Below are 25,300 nucleotides of genomic sequence, written 5' to 3'. Positions count from 1 at the left end.
TTCGAGCATAATTGCATTATATTTCTGCTACGATTAATCGTTCAAAATCTGATAAAGAAATAAAAATAATCTAAAATTTATGTAACAGGTGTAACTAAATGATAGATAAGTATAAAATTATAGAGGAGAAGGTGGTATTATGGAACCCTAATTACATTTTAGTGAATTGTAAACAAGGTATCATAACTACATTCACATTTTTTGTGCGAAAAGTACGGTAACTAGTAATCTAAATGTTCCTAATTGGATTTTTCTCTAGTGTAATTATAAGTATGGTTTTTGAAGGCTTTTGTACAAAAAGTCCGAAAGTAGGCTTAGAGAAAATCGGGTGGTAATATGGAACCTTACTGTATATTTTAAAAAAAAATGCTTTAATGTAGCCAAAAACAAATAGGAAAGGACAACAAATGTTAAACCGAACTGTAACAATGCTTATAATAAGTACCATATTGTAAAACATGCGCTTAAGAGAGCGTTAGTAATAATGGATCTTCTATTCTCTTTAAATGAGAATAAATAAATAAACCTATTAATTTAATAAAACCATTCGTAGTGTCAAGCTACTTCGTATCGGATCCGAATTATAGCGATTCTTCTTAAGTTAGATAGTGATTGTCATATACTACCTGCCTATTTCGGGTGAAGGATATAATGGTCATGGGTCGGGACCATCCGAAATGTGTACACAATCGAGGTCTAATGCATCAGACTGTACTAATCAATGAGGAAGAACAAACAAGAAGTGGCACTACTTTATGAATGCTTCCTTGGCACCACAAGAACAGCCTGCCAGGGAAGTGTGCCTTTCGAGAGAACTGCCAAGGGTGAGTGCCACGTTAAAAAAGAAACTAGCTCCTATTAAACACGAGATGAAAATCCGGAAAATCGCAAGTAGCCATCCCGTTGATAAAGGTACAAACCAGCGACTAGTGGTTTTATCCACTCGGCCACTGTTGGGCACGAATGCTTTGGCACATTTGCTGATTCGAATGTACTTTTCATATTACAAAACGTATTAAGAAAAATGGAAATAAATAGTGCCACCAATCTTTCTCTATAAAGTATTTACTTCCAATACCGAGAAGACGTTAAGCAAATTGAAAGTTGGAATCGTACTTAATTAAGAGGATAAAAATAAGTAAGGAATGGCAGAGAGGTCATCATAAAGATCAGGTGGCCAAATCCAGCTCGAGAACACAATTGGCACATCACTTACAAATGATAGAATTAGACATATGATAAATAATAGAATATTTGTGACTTACCTTCGTACGACTTAGGCGCAATTTGGCCCACCAATCGAAAGTTTTTGGCACCACTGACCTAGATCGATTTCGGAAAAAATCATTCGTTGGGATAACAGATTTAATCAATTATTTGCAAAATAATGAGAAGTATACGAAACTACCAGTAGATTTTCGAAAGGACTAGACATACAGGGTTCCTACTCAAATTTTTGTTTTAAATTCCATGATTTTCCCTGACTTCCCCTCACAAATTCCCTAACCTCACATCCCTTACAGTATGACAAAATAAAACAGCATTTGACTTACTCTATTGCTTCTTCAGCTTTTTAATTAGTTTTTTTTTTTTCTAATTAACAGTTATATATTTCTTTATAAATTCCGAATTATTAAAACTAAAAATAAAATGTTTTATTAAATTAAAATAGTTTATTCTGTTATTAATCCACAACCATAAAACTACGTGGCTTTAAAAAAATCAAACACAAATTATTTATTTATTATTCATTAACAAATCCTGTATAATCTATTTATTCCTTACAAATTTCTTGAATTTTATAACATATTAATAAAGTGGAAAAATAGGAAATTGTTTCGTTACTACTCAATCAAAATTATTAAGTGAAAAATAATAAATAATAACATTTAAATTAAAATTATTTATAATGTTTTGTACTTTGTAAATTTTTGGAGAAATTTTGTGTATATTTGAGAGAAATTTTAAGTCCTAAAAATATTCTGAACACCTTTGCATAAGTTGTATTGAACTACATTATTTCTTGTCGCCTGCAGACATGTATACTTAGTCAAGTGTATTGTCACCAAACAAATCAACAAGGTAGTCAAGGAGACAAATTCCCTGACTTTTTGACAATTCTTGACAAATTCCTTGACTTTTTTTTTCTAACATCAAGGAAAATCCCTGACTTTTTTTCTAACATTAAGGAAAATCCCTGACTTTTTTCTAACATCAAGAAAATCACAGACTTTTTCTAACATGAAGGAAAATCCCTGACTTTTTTCTAACATCAAGGAAAATCCCTTACTTTTTTCTAACATCAAGGAAAATCACTGACTTTTTTCTAACATGAAGGAAAATCCCTGACTTTTTTCTAACATCAAGGAAAATCCCTGACTTTTTTCTAACATCAAGGAAAATCCCTGACTTTTTTCTAACATCAAGGAAAATCCCTGACTTTTTTCTAACATCAAGGAAAATCCCTGACTTTTTTCTAACATCAAGGAAAATCCCTGACTTTTTTCTAACATCAAGGAAAATCCCTGACTTTTTTCTAACATCAAGGAAAATCCCTGACTTTTTTCTAACATCAAGGAAAATCCCTGACTTTTTTCTAACATCAAGGAAAATCCCTGACTTTTTTCTAACATCAAGGAAAATCCCTGACTTTTTTCTAACATCAAGGAAAATCCCTGACTTTTTTCTAACATCAAGGAAAATCCCTGACTTTTTTCTAACATCAAGGAAAATCCCTGACTTTTTTCTAACATCAAGGAAAATCCCTGACTTTTTTCTAACATCAAGGAAAATCCCTGACTTTTTTCTAACATCAAGGAAAATCCCTGACTTTTTTCTAACATCAAGGAAAATCCCTGACTTTTTTCTAACATCAAGGAAAATCCCTGACTTTTTTCTAACATCAAGGAAAATCCCTGACTTTTTTCTAACATCAAGGAAAATCCCTGACTTTTTTCTAACATCAAGGAAAATCCCTGACTTTTTTCTAACATCAAGGAAAATCCCTGACTTTTTTCTAACATCAAGGAAAATCCCTGACTTTTTTCTAACATCAAGGAAAATCCCTGACTTTTTTCTAACATCAAGGAAAATCCCTGACTTTTTTCTAACATCAAGGAAAATCCCTGACTTTTTTCTAACATCAAGGAAAATCCCTGACTTTTTTCTAACATCAAGGAAAATCCCTGACTTTTTTCTAACATCAAGGAAAATCCCTGACTTTTTTCTAACATCAAGGAAAATCCCTGACTTTTTTCTAACATCAAGGAAAATCCCTGACTTTTTTCTAACATCAAGGAAAATCCCTGACTTTTTTCTAACATCAAGGAAAATCCCTGACTTTTTTCTAACATCAAGGAAAATCCCTGACTTTTTTCTAACATCAAGGAAAATCCCTGACTTTTTTCTAACATCAAGGAAAATCCCTGACTTTTTTCTAACATCAAGGAAAATCCCTGACTTTTTTCTAACATCAAGGAAAATCCCTGACTTTTTTCTAACATCAAGGAAAATCCCTGACTTTTTTCTAACATCAAGGAAAATCCCTGACTTTTTTCTAACATCAAGGAAAATCCCTGACTTTTTTCTAACATCAAGGAAAATCCCTGACTTTTTTCTAACATCAAGGAAAATCCCTGACTTTTTTCTAACATCAAGGAAAATCCCTGACTTTTTTCTAACATCAAGGAAAATCCCTGACTTTTTTCTAACATCAAGGAAAATCCCTGACTTTTTTCTAACATCAAGGAAAATCCCTGACTTTTTTCTAACATCAAGGAAAATCCCTGACTTTTTTCTAACATCAAGGAAAATCCCTGACTTTTTTCTAACATCAAGGAAAATCCCTGACTTTTTTCTAACATNCTTTCCTATTTGTTTTTGGCTACATTAAAGCATTTTTTTGAAAATATACAGTAAGGTTCCATATTACCACCCGATTTTCTCTAAGCCTACTTTCGGACTTTTTGTACAAAAGCCTTCAAAAACCATACTTATAATTACACTAGCGAAAAATCCAATTAGGAACATTTAGTTTACTAGTTACCAGTACTTTTTGCACAAAAAATGTGGGTGTAGTTATGATACCTTGTTTAAAATTCACTAAAATGTAATTGGGGTTCTATAATACCACCTTCTCCTCTATAATATTTTGGATAATTTCTCAAATTCGTATTTTTTGTATTTTGTAGGAGAATTATGGGATTTAAACCACAACTTTGTGTTGCAGATCCTCAGATTTTGAAAAAAGTTTTTGTTAAAGATTTTAATACATTTCATAATAGAATGGTACGTTGCAATGGATTTTTATATATAAACATATTCCTTTCATTTAATCATGAATATTAAGTTTAAATTAAATATGAGCATCATTAATTGTAAATATTATTTTTATCGACAATTCATACAATATTTAATAGTTTATAACTAAAGAAATTTAAATCGGCCATTAACAGGTATGATCGATAGAATTTTACTTAAATTTATCTCAATGAAAATCGCTTGCAAATTTTGAAAAGCAGTAAATGGCAATGAAAAGTATCTGTTATTTGAATATGTTAATTAATAACTGACAAAAATTTATCTGCTACGATCCTTACATTCCGCTTTTTAATCATAAGCTAGCGACAAAAATGTATCAAGAACATTAGAAAGCTTAAGAATATTGGGAATACTTCGTACATATGTATAGCCTAATTCGAAAAGCAACAAAATGAAAAAAGCATAAAATTATTACTTAAATTCTACATTTTAGGAAAACTGCAATGCCGTCCATGCCTAAATTTCATTCCTAGATCGCTAGATATCAGCATACTCAGAGGGTATGCTCATGTCTGGCGATCTAGTCATTCTTGAATGTACGAATTTACATATTGAATGTTCTAAAAGCATTTATGAACTATCATACAAATTGACATGACGCTAGAGTAAATTATCTTTAAAAAATTTACGTGGCATTAGAACAGAACTAGGATAGAAAATGTTTTTTAAACTCTAATATTTTCATATAGTCTACTTCTTATACTTAATTTTACTTTTAAAACAAATATAAAATAAATTACAAAACTAATCATTAAAAAATGTACTAATAATTACTGAATGATAAGAATTCATCTCGAGAATAATTTAACTATCAACGTCTGAAAATGGATCTCGAGATGTAGAACTTGAATGCTCAAAGGTCAGACTTTGGGAATTCGCATGGAAAAAATACTTATTTATTTGTTTATTTTAGCTTTTGGTATCCTGGGGCTATTACGGGGCCTTTTTCAGACCTTTCGTGGATTCTTCTTGCCCAGAATGAAGACCAGATCCTTTCGACCTGCGTATAATATATGTGGAATCACAACTAATTAAACAGTTTGCGATTTCAAATAATTCAAAATCTGAAAAAGTGTTCTAAAAATATTACACTTGACTAGAATTTTCTGTATTGAAAAAATCTTATAATCTTATAGAATAAGATTATAAGAAAATTTGAGAAGACTTTAGCCTAATACGGTATAAATATAAATACCACACATAAACAAGGAGATAAAATAATTTAAAATTACATTGGAAATAAAAAGTAATAATAAGATATAAAAATTCACAAAAATTAATTCATGTTTCTTTTTCGTGACCAGGATAAAACATTTCTTTGAATATAGCAAAATTTAAAAAAAATGCCTAAAATGAATAAAGATGAATTATTCTTTTCGTCAAGTTCGTAACATTGAAGGCATCATGAAAAATTATTCTTGTTTTTCTTTCTCCTTTATTAAGACCTAGAATTTTTCCTAAAAATCACGTTTTCAATTCTGATCTATGAAAGATGATTTTAATTGAATTTTTTCACTTTCTCGATTTAAAATAATAATAATAATAATAAGACATTTTTCGTATTTTTTTACTTGCCGTACAGTGGTATCTCAGGATACGAAATTAATTCGTTCCGAAACTGAGATCGTATCATGAAAATGTCATAAGGTGAATCATTTTTCCCCATACTATTACATGTAAAATTAAATAATTCGTTCCAACACCAAAACACACTCAAATTAAAGCTAAGTAGTACATGAAAAAAAAAGTATAGTAAGGAAAACACTGAAAAATGCGTTTTGTAGTTCTAAATATATAAATAACCATAATAGAATAATAATTGATAAAAAAAAATGTAGTTTTATTTGCACTTTACCTTTGAGGATAGACAACGTGGAGGTGTAAACTGGTGGCGGAAGAGAGAGAGAAGGGAAATAATACTAAAAACTTAACTTACATAACATAATGTAACAATAACTTAAAAATAACCTAAAAAACAACAGTAATTTTTTTAACTTTTTTCTTTTTTCATTTTTATTCACTGCTTTTTGCTTTCTTTCCTTCACTTCCACCAGCACTTTCACCGGATAGAGGTCGCTTGGTAAAGAGGTTTCTAAAATGACTTAGGCAAATGTCATTACTCCGAGCAGAAATACAGCCAGTGTGAACCTTTTCGGGATGTTTCTTTTCAATAAAATCAGTCACTTTCTAATAATATCTCGAGATTTCCTTTATCGAGCGAGATCCTTCCACGACGAAGCAAACACGCGGACTGAGACCAATGAACAGAAGTGAATAAAAAATCGCGCTGCGAACTAATGTAACGTCGTATGGTGAGATTTTGTTCGTATCGTGAAACAAAAATACAGTATGTTCGAATTTCATGTCGTATCCTGAAAATTTCGTATTCTGGGGCATTCGTATCCTGAGGTACCACTGTATTCATTTAACACATTTTAATTATTATTTACTATTGGATTTAAAAGACAAAATTAGATTTATTTTATCGTTAGAATAAAAAGTTAAATTTTTACTAGTTTAGTAATTAGCTTTTAGAACATGTTCGATTAATCATTTATACATTATACAAAATATAAAAAAATATTTTGAAAATATTAAGAAAGAACATTTAAAGTTATTTCTTGGTCTAAATAGATTATCTTCTTTAATATAACAACGAGCGAAACGGCCTCATTCGGTTTTGATATCGTTCGATTATTTACTTAAAAATAGCTGCTCACTAAATATTTAGCGCTTGTAAAATAAAGATGATCGATAAATATGAACCGAAAATAACTATAAAATTTACATAATAGGTTAACTTTTTAAGCAAATAAAACAAGAAATATCATTGCTTTTATTGTAAATAAATATTACATAAAATCCTATTCATACATTCATAAAGATAAAGAATTAATCTTTTCAATTACAGAATTCTCGTTTGCGTTCTAAATAACGGTTGTGATAGATTTTCTGAAACTAATTACTGGAAACTACCTGTTAGAGACCAACTTTAAAGGTCCAACTATTAATCAATTTAAAGAATCAGTTCCTATATAATTGTCTATTAGAGACTAAGGCGAAGTATGGTTTTACTTTCATAGAGATCCAATCAGAATTAGGACTTTTAAGTTTGCTAAACGATGACAAATTTTATGCATGCTTATTTATTTCCTTTTGGAGAAGGAAAGGTTATGTAGTAGTCTAAGGCAGTTCTTTCCTGAACTGAAGTTAGATTTAGAAATTAAAGATAGAAAACGAACTACGAAACAAATTAAATAATACTTGAATAATAATCGTGAAAATTATTAAACAAAGTGAATAAATGTAAGGTATTCATTCTCAAACTTAATTAAATTCTCAATTACGATTATTTTACAGAAAATTATTTTGTTTAACGCTTAAAAGTATTTCAAGTTTCGTTATATTATAAGAAAGGCTCATTACCTTATATTATCGTTATTGATGTTTACTTAAATAATAAAAAGTTTTTTTACAGGAAGTAAAAACGGGAAACGCCTTATTCGACAAAATGTTAAGTTTTCTACAAGATGATGATTGGAAGAGAATTAGATGCATCGTAAGCCCAACCTTTAGTAGCGGAAAAATGAGAAAAGTAAGTTAAATTTATTTGAGTGACTATCGTAAAACATGCATTATACACGTTCATTTTCAATTTATAACACATGAACCTGTATTATAAATTTAAAATAAACGTTTCCTATGTTTTCAAATTAATTAAGTCATTACAATACAATGCAATACATTATGTTTAAATGTTTTTAGATGGCTTATTTGGTTAAAGAATGTGCGGAGAAATGCTCAGAAAATTTGAAGAAAATCCCCGATGAAAATGAAAATAATTGCATCGATTGCAAAAAGTAAATTAAATATGTTTTTAAAATACTATAAAATCTGAGAAAAAAAAAACAAAAATTTTGGAGTTTTCTAATAATTCTGTATATACAGTATTACAATTAAACTCTATGTAAAAATTATAAAATTTTCGATACAATATCCACTATTAAACCTAAAAATACTGCAATTATATTTAAATGACAAATCGAAAATCTTAATAAAGTTTTTGTACGTTAATTCACTGCCATATTATTTACGCTTACATTAATTATTTTGTAATCGTAAAGATTATAGGAAAGTAAACAAATGTAAATAAAGATTAATAAGAAATACAGTTTTAAATATAAATATGAATGTAATGTTTCTTTGCTTTCAATTTCTTATCTAAGCAAATATTATATTTATTAGTTTATATTCACATTTTATTATTAAAATTTCAATTAAAAATTTACGAGTTAAAAAATTGAAACGTACATACAGTACAATGCATATGCTGAAAAAAGTAAAATTTCTTTTAAGAAATAAACGATTAAATAAACGAAAAGAAAAATCGAATGAATGGCATTTTGTCCATACTGATTTTGCGTTATTTTTTATTCTTATATTTATTTTATTTTACATAAACGTTTTATTTTTTAAACATTTTAAACAATTAAATAGCGTTGATTTATTGTAAATTTCTTTTTAGGCAAAGACAATATTTATTTATTTAATGATTTCCATTTATGATAATATTGAATTAATATTTTCAACGCTTTTAGATACATGAATTGTTTCACTATCGATGTAATAGCTTCAACAGCATTTGGAACGAAATTATCTTCTTTAGAAGATCCAAATAATGAATTTGTTACCATGTCTCGGAAAGCAATAAACAAAGATGTTCCTTTGTCAACTTTGCTTTTAGGTAAGTATTATTATATTTTTTCCAAATATATCATTAAAATAATAATATTTTCAAAAATTGTTATAAGTTTTTTAGATCAATCGATGAACAGAGCCTACTTTTGATAAATCAATCGCATTTTTGCGCATTTAAGTTTATTTGAGTTTGTAGGGGTTTAAATGTAGGGGAATTTGTGTCCATATTGAACCTCCTACGGAAAATATGACTTGTGTAGTAGTTTATAGAGGTTAAACAATGTCTCTTGGCATATATTAACAGTGGCGGCCTTAGGAGGTGGCGAGCAGGGCAATCGCTCGGGGCCTCGCTCTTGGAGGGGCCTCGCGCAACAACCAAGTAGAAAAAAGTTGATATTTAAAACTTTTTATTTTATCCTTGGCTATTAGTTATAACAATAAAATAAATTTAATTTATAGTACAGTATATATTAATATTAATAAGTGCCTACTATTTCAATTCACATACTGTACTTTGCACAAAGGACAAGGGCCTCGCAAAGATCTGCCGCCCAGGGCCTCGCAAAGATCTGCCGCCCAGGGCCTCGCAAAGATCTGCCGCCCAGAGCCTCGCAATGGATAAGGCCGCCGCTGTATATTAACAATGGTTTATTAATGTTGCTTCAAACATAATAAGTGTTAACTTCTCTAAATTTAGGCTATGTCTTTAAAAATCATGTTATTCAGTTGTTTTGACTGATCCAATATAGGCAATTTTCTAAAATTGAACCAGTATTGCTATAAAGTATATTGCCATTTAAATATAATGGAAAATGCTTCTGTCCCAAATATTACTTATTTTCTCTCGTGGCCGCAGGAACGATATATTCTCAATCAAAACAGTAGAATTTCTTTGTGCAATGCCCCACTTTGCATAAACTTGATGAATCCAATTCTAGCAAAGTATACGTTGTATCATAGCTTTCCGCTTACTATCACTATACAGTTTAAAAACACAGGACCCTGTTCTCATTGACATCTTCTTTAGGAATATACCGGTTCAATAGGAAACATTAGTTTCCTATATTAAACTGGTGTTCCAAAATAATAGAATATAGGAAACATTGGTTTCCTATATTCTATTATTAAATTTTCTATATTTTATATTCTACTATTATTAAAAATAAGTTACTATAAATCGATACGCGTTCTAGTTACTTTTGTTAGAATTGTGTGTTTTTAGTCGAAGCGTATCACATGTGTTTACTTACTTTATTCTGAATCACATTAAATATATACTCTATCTATAATTTTTATGTATTACAATAGTTTATAATCATAATGGATTCAAGTAACATTCATTTATTTTTTTCGTTTAGTTATATTCCCAATTTTAACAAAGTTTACCAGAATAAGATCTTTTGATGAGACATTCAACTATTATAAGAATTTCATTTTACATGTTATTAATCAAAGAGAAAAGGAAAAAATGGTAAATTAATAAATTTTTAAGATGAATATAATTTAAATAAATTAATCAATTTTATGAAATTATTTCTTACTATCGTACGTTAGGATAACTTTGACCCAAAACTAACTATCATTTTTCACATTTTGATCAAATTTTGAAAAACTATTGAATTAATATTACAGCAATATTTTTCGTATTCTGCATGAAATAGGGGATACATTTGAGTAAGTTGAAGCTTTTTCGAATTTTTAAAGACTCCAAGAAATTGTTGTCAGTGTGAGACAAAGTTAGAATGCCTTGGAGAAACTTAGTGATGCTATAATTCATTGATTGGAGTGTTATCTTTAGACTAACATCAATCTTCAGATGATGCTAGTCTAAAGTTATTTGCTTGAAATTAACACTGCGCTAAATTTATCATAACTTTGGAGTGTTGGAATGAAAATGATTCAAAAATAATAATTTAGACAAAATGTTTATTAACTTTAAAAAACATTACAATAAATTGTTAAATGAAATTACTTTTATACAAATTATCTTGTATACACTGTATAAGTTATTACATCAATCTCGGAAACAAAATATTGATTCTGTTTTGAAATCATTTTGCGGGTTAATTTTACAACAGCATTTTCTCATTAGTATGTAATACAGTCCTCTTTTCAATGCCATCTTTAACATTTTGAGACTTTTTCCATATAATTAACAACTGCTTCTTCTTTACAGCTACTATAGCTACAGGACACAGAACTTACACATTGAAAATAAACATTCTCTTAAACCACAAACTTGCACAAGGCAGAAAATAAATGTTACTGGATAATAAATAAAATTCATATAATTTGTTTATGCAATGAAAATACCTTCGGAAAGAAATTATTTGCATTGTTATCATAGAGGAGCTAAAAAAGTTAAAGATAAATTGGACTGAAGTTACCGCAAGAAATCAAAGAAAAAAAATATGTAATAAATTTAGATTTAAACATCAATTACTCTTTGTAAACGTACAGTACAAAAGTATAAAAAATGTATTTGTAAAAACTTAAAGAATGCGATGGCAAAAGTATGAACTACACATAAGCATTGACACATCTAACAGTGCTATCACCTACTTTCTCGTGTTAAAATTCATTAAGTAACACGTGGAGTTGTAAATAAATATTTTACATTTCACATTGGAAATAAATATTTTACATTTTTAGGTCAAAGTAACCATGGCTGGTCTAAAGTTTTCCTACTAATTTAAATATTTTACGTTTATCATTTGATTTAAAATTTCATTATTTTTAAAAATATATTTTTAATATATATAGTAGAGCGTCGTTTATCCGAATCAATTGGGGACTGGGGTTGTTCGGATAACTTATTTTTCGGATAACCGATTATGCACGAAAAAATATATTAACCTATCTCACGTTGAAATTTTTCTCCGTTGCGTGTCGCTTCGCGTTGAATTTTCGTCGATGTTAAGCCTAACGTAAACTTTTTAAAATAATAATCGTGGCTATTGTTTCGCTGAAAATTATTTTTTTATTTTGTACGAACAAAATAAATTTATTGAAAAATATAAAAACCAAAAAATATATACTTTAGAAGTTGATCTAGTATCAAAAACGTTCGATTCAGCATGACACACAATCCTCAGAAAAACGCCACACAAAAGTGCCAGTGCTGCCAGCTAAAACACACACACCAACAAAAAAAATATTGGAGTAGCCCAAGTTATAGCCAAAGATTGCAGCGCCACAGCACTAGCGAAAATTTAAATTTGCCGACTGAAATGCTTCCGGATAACCGACTTTCGGATAAACGACGCTCTACTGTATTTCATATATACACTCTTCCCTTGTATTCAGTGTGATAAGTTCCAAGCGCATCCACCCGGATTCTTGAATCCATGAGCAATACTAAACCCTACAAAATATACGATTTTGATATCGATTTTAATTTAAAACTTATACAGCCATATTAAACAAAATAAATTTAATAAACAATACTAATGACGATATTGCAAAACATGGATATCATTCACGCCATGGATGATATACCATGACTAAGTGTGGAACCGGGATAACTAATAGTAGTTAAGGCGTCAGCCTCCTACTCTTGGGACCCGAAATTGAATCCAAGCAGTCAAAATATCACTCCCAATAATATTTTGGGTGTTGTCTGTTCCTGATATATATGGCCCTGTCGTCACCATACTATCAAGAGTTCTGCCATCCAATTTTGGACAGGTGGAAATCACGATGGGCTTTGAAAAAGGCCTTTTTTGTTTCAATAACGCAGAGAGTCTAAAGCAAACTATGGGAGTAGAAACTAGGAAAATAATTGAAAGAAATGATTTAGGGTAGTTGCATCAGTGAATGACCATATTGTCAGAAATTTGATCTGGGTAAGGCGCGCAAGCGCCCTCTAGCGGAGTAGGGCGCGTGGGTACACCATGTGTCAGTTTCAAAATCAATTTTGTAAAAATCACAGTTTTATTCGCGGATTTTTGATGTTAGATATTTGTGGGAACGTGTTTTTGAAGTCTTAATCAACAATACTACTCAAAATATATTGTTTTTATTTATTTATAACGAAAACAAAGTCTTACGTTTTAGGAATTTTTCAGGAAAAAATCGTCAACTTTAGAAGCGTCTTTTACAAACTGTAAACAAGTCCGTTGCTATCTAAGCTCTGATTCGCTTTCTCGTATGTGTTTTTTAACTGTCCCAACCATTAAATGCTTTCTCTCAAACCTCAGGCCAAAAATATTTCAGTATTTCCAAAAATACACCCTGTAATATTCTACAGGAACTAGACGTAAAAATGCGGATTAGTGGCAGATAACATCGATAGTAAACTTCTTTTACACTGTAATTGGTTAGTTTCTTTGTCTGTTATTTGATACACTTGTAAAAGCAATTGCCGGAAAAATTCCCGCGAAATGTAACGCCCCCTCAGACCACCACTTCGAATTATGTAAACAATCGCTATAAAATCGCGTGTTTTAATAATTTTTTCACTTCTATTTTGCTAATGAAAAGTTTGTCAGTATTTAGACGAATAAACATTTCTGTTTTATTGTATTCTATGTTAATTTACTTTACTTAGATCCATGTATTTAGTTATTTTCTATTTATCTGGTATTTATTTATATTTTAACGAATTGTTCGAACGGATACAGAAATTTGAATTTGGTTGCACATAAGCGTTCGAACAGATAACAATGCAAATAAATAAACTGTTTTCAAAATTGTTTAGCAATAAATATTCCCGGGAAACTCCACCTTTCAAACTTTCAATGCTAAGTCTATGGGAGACTTTTTTGCCGTTAATTTGCTTTGAAAATCATGTTTATACGCCTTCTATGCTCCAATTGGTCATTTCTATCATGACTGACTCGATATCAAGCAATGAGCGTTCTTTCAGAACCGTAACTCGGATCCAACCCCTTGTTTAGTCGCGTTAATAAAACTTCCTCCGTTAGGCGCGCAGGGTACTGCGGTTACCTTTAACCTTCGGTGTGGCTTCATGTAAATATCAGAAGCGCTGAATTACTGAAAATCAACTACATTTTGAAATATCCTTTCACTGGTTCACTTAAGAAACGCGTGATAGTGTTTAAAATATGACAGCTTTCTTGAGATGTGTTTGCTTGCATTGTAATAAGGTAAGAATTGCGACAAGGATTCGTATAGCAGCATTTTAAAATAATTATTTATTGGTTTTCCTAAGCATTGAGTAAAGAAATAGTTTTGTAGATATTTAAAGTATGATTTTAGTACAAAAATTAATTCTAACCTTTAAAGGTGTGTAGATATGGGGGTAGTCACTCACTTGATCTGAAAAGTGATTCTTCTCCAGTGAAGGAGCACTTCGGTCATTTAAGGTTGATTAAGTAATAATATGTAATACGTTTATAATAATAATATGTGTTATTTTCATTTCTGAGCATAAAACTCAAAATCTATGAATGTTGTTTCACACTAATGTAAGAGTGAATGATCAAAAAACTAACTTGTACTAGTAAATGACCATGGTTCAAAGTTATGTGGTCATTTATTGCTGCACATTAAAATGGTTTGAGATGAATAATTAAAGACATTTGAATTTATTTTTATTCAGACAAATTCAAACTGACAGATGAAATAAATAAAAAGAAGAAAGCCTACAGACGTTTTCAATATAGTGAAGAAGATTTGTATGCAGCTGTAGAAGCAGTACGTGAAAATAAAATAAGTGCTAATAAGGCTAGCAAAATACTTAACATTCCAAAAGGAACTTTAATAAATAAATTACATGGAAAGCTACCAATGAAGCGAAAAATGGGCTCAGCAGTAACATTAACTAAAGCTGATGAAGACAGGTTGGAAAAATGGATTATTGGGAAAGTCAAATTGGGTTTTCCAATGCATCCTCATGAAGTAAAAGACACAGTTCAGAAAGTTATGAAAGGTATGGAACCCATTTAATGATGATTGCCCAGGAAAAAATGGCTGAAATTTCTTATAAAAAGACACACTAATGTAGCAGCAAAGAATACAAAAGTGATGCCCAAAGCTCGAGCAGCAATTTCAGAAGAGATGATAAGGAATTGGTTCAAAAATTAAATAATTATTTGAGAGAGGAACATGCAAGTGATATTCTACAAAATCCTTCCCGTATCTTCAATGCATATGAAATAGGGATGTTATTTTTTCCAAAAACTGACAAACTTCTGGGACCTAAAGCATATAATAAATTTCATAACGTTGAATCAGGACAAGAAAAACAGTGTATCACATAGTTTTGTGTAATTTTTCTGGAATTGGTTAGTCAGTGGATCCTATGATAGTATTCTCATACAAGAGAATTCCACGGAAAATTGCAGATTTAGTTCCAGATGGCTTTGCTGTAGGCAGAAATGATTCAGAATGGATGATAAGTGCTATAATTTATGAATATGTTGAAAATGTCTTCTATACCCGGCTTCTAGATAAGAATATCCAGTTTCTTGTATTATTTCTCAACAAACACTCAGATTTTTTGACTATATTGACACAACCACTTTATGTATCCGAGAAATACTATTTATCATCCTACAAACGTTTTCTACCTGCTCCACAGGTCATCATCAGGTATATTTGAAATTTATGGAACGTCTCCTTGTATCTGTTCCAGTTCGAACGCTTATGTGCAGCCAAAATTCAAATTTCTGTATCCGTTCGAACAATTCGTTAAAATATAAATAAATACCAGATAAAGAGAAAATAACTAAATACATGGATCCAAGTACAGTAAAATAACATAGAATACAATAAAACAAAATAAAATAGTGTAAAATTAACATAATAAAATATATACATATAATCAACCTAATTATATGGACCTCCTCAACCTCCTGGTGGTAATACCAATATGTTCTTTATTTATTCTTAGTTGATTATTTTTGTACGGTATTCTGTACACTCCAGACTGTTCCTCCTTCTTTATCCTATCCTTGTCCATTCTTGTATTATTACTTTTTGATGGACATAAATCTTATATAAATGAAAAACTGTATAATTTTTGTGTTGAGAAAAGAATTCTCTATTTTTGTCTGTTGCCAAATGCAACTCATCCAGCCTTGTGATGTTGCCATTTTTCGACCGTTTAAATGTCAGTGGAGAAGTGTTGTCAGAAAGCACAAGCAACAATCATCAAAATCAGTTTCTAAAACTAACTTTGCAGCTTTATTCTTTGAAGCTTACAAAAAAGCTTTGAAATCGGAAACAATTCAACATGGCTTTGAAGCATGCGGTTTGTTTTCTTTTGATCCAAATAGGATGGATTATGCAAAATGTATTTCTGCTAAATGTAAGGAATTGTTTTCCGAAAATGAACCTGATTTATCAATTAATTATGGAGAATTACATAAATGTGCACAGAAAATGATAGAAAATGAGATTCCACTTAATTTGTTGTCAGATTTCAAGGAAGCCATTAGAAAATTATTATTGCAATATTGCCTATCTATGAAACACATTTTTATATGAAATCATCATATAAATAAAAATCATCAAACTGATAATTTCTATAACATTGTTTATATGATATTTTTGAATTATAAACCTTTTCTATCAATCAATATTTTTATTCCAATTTCTTAATCTGAAATAATTGAGTGGGTTACATAAAATTGCCAACACATATATGGTATACAATGGTATAAAATTGCATATAGTATCCTAAGACTCTAGTTATTTATTGTTAGTCACTAGTCTTCAGGTGGTTAACTACTAGAGCCATATGGTCATTCAATGGTGATTTTTAAATTTTAAATTCATCATATCATTAATTTAATCAATATTACAGAAAATTAAAAATTCCCTTTTTGAATGAGTAGTGCGAGTTCTTGGTAACCAGCAATGACCATCACTTATGTTAAATGTCTGTTTGTTAATTTAAGTGATTATATTCAAATCTCCTTATCAAGGTACTTAAGTGATTATTTACTGGTGCAACAACCCTATAACGTTGTACAGTACAATACATGAAGACTAAAGCGTGCAAAATTTATGAATATTTTAATATATTTTTTAATATTTTCAAACCGCTACTACAGAAACTTTTTACCGGGCTCGCAATTATACTGAAACCTCTTATCTATACTAATATAGTAGATAAGACGCTATAGTACTCACTATTAAAATAAATTAACTATTTTACTTATTTTAATATTTCGTTTTAAACAATAATTACAATAACTTTCTAAAAATTTATATTTGCAGAAAGCCTACGATTTTCTTCAATTATTATTGGATGCACAAAAAGGCGTTTTGGAAATTTCTCCAGAAGAAGCCAACGAAGAAGAAATGTCAAATTTAAAAATATTGCCGAAACATAAAAGTATGTTATCGATTAGATTTTTAAAAGTTTTATTTATTTAACATAAGTTTAATTTCAGCGATGAACACTGAAGAAATGATGGCTCAATGCACTTTGTTTCTTTTTGCCGGAAATGAGACGACCACAAACGCATTAGCTTTTGTCTTATATTACATGGCCTTATATCCGGAACATCAGGATAAATTACTTCGAGAAGTAGATGAAATCTGGAAGATGAATGTAAGATCAATTAAGGTTGCTATTTCAAAATTTACTTGAATTCAATGTTACGTTTCATTAAGATTATTGACTTAATTTATTAATTTATGAATTTGAGATATAAAAAAAATTCTTAAATAAACTTTATAAAATTCTAAACAATCATATGTTACTTTTAAAAAATCAATTTTTAAAAACATCTTAAAAAATTGAAAAACTTTAAGGGTTGATACTGAATACCACCGTCTTTTTTTATCTATAACCGAATCTTATCAGAGACAAAAACTATTACGGGTTATAAATGTTAGTCTTTATTACACAATGCATTTCGGGTACAAAATTTTGTTTCACTTGCACCTCTCTTCAGGTAATGCATATCTACAATCAGTAAACATACAGATGTTACAAAAATTATATATTACAGCATTCAATGATTTATATTATATTGAACTAACTTCTTATGTTAAAACATACAGAACTTCAGTATATCGATGCCATCGTATTATTTAAGTTAATGGTGTTGTGTGCATTTATAAAAAACCAGATTTAATATTAAAAATAAAAAAGAGGATTACGTATATATGTCATTCCCATATATTAAAGGTACAGTACATACGAAAAATACAGAAATGTTTTCAAAAAATATGGAGTTGTACCAGCAGCCAAACTAAAAAATAAAATCAAAAATAATATTAATATCAATAAAATTAAAAATAAAGAAAAACTAGACGAAGTAGGTGTTGTGTATAAGTAAAATGTATGTGCAATAAACCAGCAATTAATATAGGTGAAACAGGAAGGCAATATTAGGATTAGAGTATGAGAGCATAAAACAGCAATCCGGCTAAAAAACAACCAATCACCATGGACTTATCATTGTAATAAATTTGGATGTATAATCAGTAATAATAATAATATAAAAATAATCCACAAAGAAAAAAAATTTTTTTACGAAGGTTCAAGGAACATTTCGCGATTGTAAATGCACACAACACCATTAACTTAAAGAATGGGATGGAGATAGATGACGTGTGGGCGGAAATGGTAAGGGCAAAATAGCACGTAGATAGACAAAGGGCTGTTAGAACGATGCCTCGAGAATAGGACATCGATATAGTGGAGTTTTGTATGTTTTAACATAAGAAGTTAGTTCAATATAATATAAATCGTTGAATACTGTAATATATAATAATTTTTGTAACATCTGTATGTTTACTGATTGTAGATATGTATTACCTGAAGAGGTAATACATATCTACAATCAGTAAACATACTGATTGTAGATATGTATTGTGCAAGTGAAACAAAATTTTGCACCCGAAATGCATTGTGTAATAAAGGCTAACAATTGTAACCCTTAGTAGATTTTAACCCTTAGTGATAAAATGCGGTTATAGATAGAAAACGACGGTGGTATTCAGTATCAACCCTTGAATTTATTTAATTTTTAAGAAGATTACTTTTTTAAAGAAATATAAAAAAACCTCACCATAAGTAAATATATATATTTGTTACTTATACAAGATAATCATACGTTGTTTTTAAATTTATTTTTAATTTTAAATGAAATTATTTAGGGTGAGATGAATTTTGACGTACTGAATAAAATGCAATATATGGATGCTGTTATCAACGAAACACTGAGAAAACAACCAGCATTGCTTCAGTAAGCCAAAAGAGTTTTGATTTTCATTTATCTTTCTGACACAGTTTCAATATATTTTAAATATAGCAATATTGGTTTATAATTATGCAAATGTTGTATTTATTACTTTTAATAGAAATATATTTACTATTTGTAGAAAATTGCATCACATTAACATTATTTTTGTTTTCCCTCTGACAAGTTCTGAACTTCTGATATACCGTGTATATATCTACGTTTAATCTATTGGTCTCAGATCTAACAGCTTCCATATCAGTCCAAAATGTAGCCATTTTTTACTCTTAATAAAAGACTTTGAATATGATATATCAGGACGTGCCAGAAGGAAAACAAAAATAATATTAATGAAATATAATTTAAAAGAAATCTCTATTCATAATATATGTGTTTATTAACCTATGTCAGCCTACNGAATTACCAGAGCTAGGTATTAAAATACCAAAAGGAATGAATATTCTAATTCCTGTTTATGCTATGCATTATGATAAAGAATTTTTTCCAAATCCGGAAAAGTTTGATCCTGACAGGTAACTAGTTTGATTTTTATTTAACAAGAAAATATGCAATAATTAAAAAATAATATAATTTTAAAAATAAATACGTTAATATAGGTTATATAAATATGACTTCAGATGTCGAACATTTCATTAAAGTATAAGTTTCTCTTGTTTTATTGATCTGTTGAAAATGTGAACATGAAAGGTTTTTCCTAATTTATATTTGTATGTAAGTTTCATTAGCATTAAATTCTTTTATTCAAAGTTCTGTGTCGTTCAGTCATTAACTTGCTTTTTAAATTAAAATTTTGGTATTTATTAATAATAAATTAGTTATAACGGCAAGTCAATTCAAATTTAGACATGGTATTCAACTTTAAGTATAATGAATGTGATGTTTTAAAGCATTTCTTTCTTATGGAATTCAATGTAATTATACTATTCCTTGAAGACGTAATAGCTCAATTTTTGAGATGCACTTAGTAACAAGTGATCGACAACTTAGAAAGTGAGAACGAGGTAAAGCGTTCAATCGAAATAGGTAATCAGAGACAGAAAATAATAAAAACCTTGAATTTCAAAACCGAGAGAGCTTCAAAACAAGAAGACTTAGAGAAATCGAAGGGAGAGAGCTTCGACTCTCTCCCTCTCTCTCTTCAGACTGACATCATTTCCTCTCCAGACCGTCGATAACATCGTCCAGGAGCCTCCGAAACGACGAAAAGATCCTTCTCTCTTGGATAGATCATCTCTCAGAACCAGTGGCATAGCGTGGGTGTCAGCCGCCCGGGGAGGAGGAAAATTTCGCCCCCTTATTTAGGTATTTCAATTTAAAAGACTAAAATTCAGTTTCGTCACAGAATAAGCAATGAAAAATTCCGTGCTAGTGTTGCCACTTTTTAAAAATCGCTGACCCGGACGGCAGGTGAGGTTTGTTCGAACAGAAGTTCCTGACGCATGCGTATGTCATTTTGCAATGCGAAGAATTTTGCAGTGCATGCTGGTTCTAAATCAGTTACAGTTAGCGACTAGGGAGACTTGGATAGGAGTAACGCAAGTGACCTAGCTCTATTGGATATTTATACAGTACATTCGTATGGATGTGTCCTTAAGAATACTCGTTTAACATTATTTTTCATGTACGATATGCGGGTCACGATGGGAATGCTGCACAGACACCTGCAAAACTCGAGGAGGTGCTATATGTATTTTAAAGAAGTTTGGAAAATCCTTCATGTTTCAAAAGTTACATATTTCCATTTATTATACGCTGTATTATTAGGCTACAATAGAAAAAGTTGTAGACCTATAAATCCCCACTGTCGCCAGTTATCCTTAATCACGAGAACGATGTTAGGTAGATGAACTTCGAGAAGAGATATGGAAACCTTAGGGGCAAGAGGCTCCGATTAGCTATATACGAATTTCCGATGCAAACCGGAAGTCACGTTATTTCAATCTAAATATTTTCCCCGAAAGGAGTTAGATAGATGATTAGCACGACTCCATTGCTAACAGAAAGATATGATTTACAGGGGCAAGCCACTACTAATTTGAGGTGGAAAGCATATGTCTTATATTAAATAAATTAAAAATGTGATTAAAAATTGCAGCCCGGCATTCTGACGATGTCACAATAATTTTTCGTTGAAAAAATTCTATTTAAAATTAAAACACAGAGGTTAATTTCAATAACCTCTTGATAATATGAAGTGATAGTTACTATTATTATTAAATTGCTAGGGTTTTATATAGTTGCATTTAAACCTAACTTAAATAAATTTCTCAGTATTAAATAAACAGTAATTTTATAATTTTAAAATACAGTTGACCCCCTTAACGCGGTAGATATGTTCCACTATATAAGAATTTTACGTTGTAGGAATCCTTAAATACATGAGCCAATCACAGCCCGGAACGTGTGCAGTTTAAGGACTACGGCTGTTTGAAATGTTTTTTCCATAAAATTAATCGATTCTAGACTAATTTCACTCAACATTTCCAAAACACGTATAATTTTTTGGGAATAATTCGTATAAACTATGCTATAAACAAAAAATTGTAGGATTACTTACCGAGTGTGCACCGTTCGACGACGCCATNGTCCGACAAAGAATAATCGTCCAATGATGCTCAAAACATTCTTTGCTCCGCCCACTAACCTGCTCAGAATTCTGACTTAGTGTTCTGCGTTACCCAGCTTTAGAACAGATTTATTTATCAACAATCTGTTTTTATAGTGATATAGATTCGATTTCTTACTTTAATATTTGCTACTGAAAACAGTTTCATTGAAATCAGTAATAAAAAGATTTTTCTGAAATTTTGTCTATTTCATGTGAAACGCCTTCATTATGAACTATACATTTAAATTAATTTCCTAACTTAATTTCACTTTCTCTGCTTGTTATGTATACAAAAAAAGGGAAATATAGGAATCCTGTGAAATTTGACTTTTCAAGTATTTTGCAAATCTCCAGTTTTGAGACCTCCTGAACCCAAAAAAGTGAAAAGAAAAAACCACGGAAAAAATTCCATAGGTATATTTGTTTAGATTTATGTGTGCGCGTGGGCTTCTATTTCGTTTAATATCTCAGGAGGGGTAATAATGAAAAAACGAAATTTGATATGCTATTAAATTTTTGTGGTTAAATGTCGAGAGGGATCAGACTTAATATAATTATTCGTTATTAGCATTTACAGTATTTTATAAAACTATCACTACTCTCAAAATGAAGATTTTTGCCATTTTATAATTAAAAATTTTTAAAGTTTTTATAACAGAAACTCATAACAGAATAATGCCATGCACAATTTTAATTTTTTCCAGGAATGTTGCGCAAGTAGTTACTGGAGTTTTTCTTTTAAAACTGTAAAAATTCTGCTTTATTTGGTATCAATAATTAATGTATAAAATTTATTTTTGTGAAAATCTCAAGAATGCCACGACAAAATAAGATTTAAATCTATTTTAATATATTGTTTACCACATTTAAATTCATTGTACAGTACTTACTTAATTTAATTTAATTTTACTTAATTAGTTACTTAATTTATTTTTGGCACAAATAGTTATGATTTCACATTAATGATATTTCAGATTTTTGCCAGAAAATCGAAATACCATTATTCCTTTCACTTATCTTCCATTTGGAGAAGGCCCAAGAAACTGTGTTGGAATGAGATTTGCTTTAATGGTAGTAAAAATGTGTCTCGTCTACATCTTTCGCGATCTTCGAGTAGAAGCTACAGAGGAAACGAAGGTAATTGTTTTCTTTATTTTGCTTTAAATAAGATGTTTATTCAATTTTGTTTTGTTCAAATAACAAAAGTATTCAAATATAATGCTGTAAGTCGTGTATTTATAGGCTATATGCTGTAATGTTTTATTTGCTTTATATACAGACTTTATACACAGGCTTTTCAAAATGTTTGACAGCCTATGTATGAGATACATATGACATTTTTCTATGAAACGGCCTTTATGGGTTAATATCATTTTGATATCTAAATTTATCGAACTGTCTGTTTTCTAAGAAATTTTTTAGATATTAATTAATTAAAAGGTATTTTTCTTACTTCACATTTTACCAATAGTAAANAACGGCCTTTATGGGTTAATATCATTTTGATATCTAAATTTATCGAACTGTCTGTTTTCTAAGAAATTTTTTAGATATTAATTAATTAAAAGGTATTTTTCTTACTTCACATTTTACCAATAGTAAACTTCGAGGTCGGAGTCGTCGACGTCGAAAGAATTTTACCGACTCCGACTTTAACTCCACAATACTTATTCAATATCTAGAAACTTCCTAACAGTGTGAAATGTGTTCAATATTGCCGCTGTCTGTAGTGCCATGTATATGTTTATATTAAGGTTTAATGTTTCCAGACATTTTTGTAATGTATGCGGTATAACACCAGTAGAAAAGAGGACAACAAGTTCTATAAATACCTTATTCATCCTCAACATCTGTTTTATTTCTTGAGCAAATGGAGTGTACCCGTTGGTTTTTTCAGTGTGAGCATTTTTTATGTTATGAGTGTTTGAAACAGCGGTGTCTATTATATAAGCGATCTTACTGCATTTGTGAATGAAAATGACGTCAGGTCTATCGTGATGAATGTTTTATCTGTGATTATGGCTCTATCGTAGTTTATTTTGTGTGTGTCATTTTCTAATACTGCATGTGAAGTATATATGTAGTAGGGTGCCCGGATGTTTAATAATCTGTTGTGCAAGCTCTTAGTGTATTGAACTGCCCACTGGTCAGTGGATGGCTTGGATAATGTTTTCTCTATCCCGTAAAGTCGGGATTCTTTTGTCAGATCGAGTGGAGGAGGTGAGAGGGGTCGTCGGTAAAGTGTGAGCGATACTCGAAGTAAAGACACCAATTAACAACAAAACAACATTTATTGAGACGATAACATAACTAACATAAATACATTGAGCTTATCTCGAGCGGACACGCGGGAGTGGAGGGAAACGCGCCGAGAGAGAGTGTACATTAATGGGTATCATTTTTAAATCATCCCTTCGGTTTATCACCAGATCATCCTTTTTCAATCAGCTTTCTACATTTATTGAAATTAAATCATATTCGTTCATTTTCTTTAAATATCATTATTCTAAGTCTAAAACTTTGGAATGCGTAAATATTTTTAAAGCTAAGTATGCTTACTATATGGCTATATGTAATGGTTGCTCGTGCCGGATTAAATAAAATTATTTTTTAAGATAAAGTTACTATTTTTAGAGTAAAGAAGCAATAATAATTTTAACTCCGTCCGCCATTTTCCTAGCTGTCCGACAAAGAATAATCGTCCAATGATGCTCAAAACATTCTTTGCTCCGCCCACTAACCTGCTCAGAATTCTGACTTAGTGTTCTGCGTTACCCAGCTTTAGAACAGATTTATTTATCAACAATCTGTTTTTATAGTGATATAGATTCGATTTCTTACTTTAATATTTGCTACTGAAAATAGTTTCATTGAAATCAGTAATAAAAAGATTTTTCTGAAATTTTGTCTATTTCATGTGAAACGCCTTCATTATGAACTATACATTTAAATTAATTTCCTAACTTAATTTCACTTTCTCTGCTTGTTATGTATACAAAAAAAAAAAAAATGGGGGAAATATAGGAATCCTGTGAAATTTGACTTTTCAAGTATTTTGCAAATCTCCAGTTTTGAGACCTCCTGAACCCAAAAAAGTGAAAAGAAAAAACCACGGAAAAAATTCCATAGGTATATTTGTTTAGATTTATGTGTGCGCGTGGGCTTCTATTTCGTTTAATATCTCAGGAGGGGTAATAATGAAAAAACGAAATTTGATATGCTATTAAATTTTTGTGGTTAAATGTCGAGAGGGATCAGACTTAATATAATTATTCGTTATTAGCATTTACAGTATTTTATAAAACTATCACTACTCTCAAAATGAAGATTTTTGCCATTTTATAATTAAAAATTTTTAAAGTTTTTATAACAGAAACTCATAACAGAATAATGCCATGCACAATTTTAATTTTTTNATTATGCCTATTATTATCGCTTTATTTTTCGTGTGCATACACTGTATATATAAATTTTTTATAATAGGTGAATA

General features: G+C 30.1%; 1 protein-coding gene across 1 annotated transcript in view; it reads left to right on the top strand.

Annotated features, from left to right (window-relative positions):
- LOC111621525 overlaps positions 1-25,300 on the top strand; it is a 123,106-nt gene that overhangs the window by 73,118 nt on the left and 24,688 nt on the right. Inside the window, exons 20-21 of the mRNA XM_023363683.1 lie at positions 19,099-19,187; positions 22,785-22,947. Coding sequence (XP_023219451.1) covers positions 19,099-19,187; positions 22,785-22,947 — 252 coding nt within the window. The remainder of the gene's footprint in view (positions 1-19,098; positions 19,188-22,784; positions 22,948-25,300) is intronic.

This window comes from Centruroides sculpturatus, unplaced genomic scaffold, assembly GCF_000671375.1.
Source record: "Centruroides sculpturatus isolate CEXI.00-Female unplaced genomic scaffold, Cexi_2.0 scaffold222, whole genome shotgun sequence".
Classification (NCBI taxonomy): Eukaryota; Metazoa; Arthropoda; class Arachnida; order Scorpiones; family Buthidae; genus Centruroides; species Centruroides sculpturatus.
This window is presented reverse-complemented; position numbering and strand designations above follow the sequence as displayed.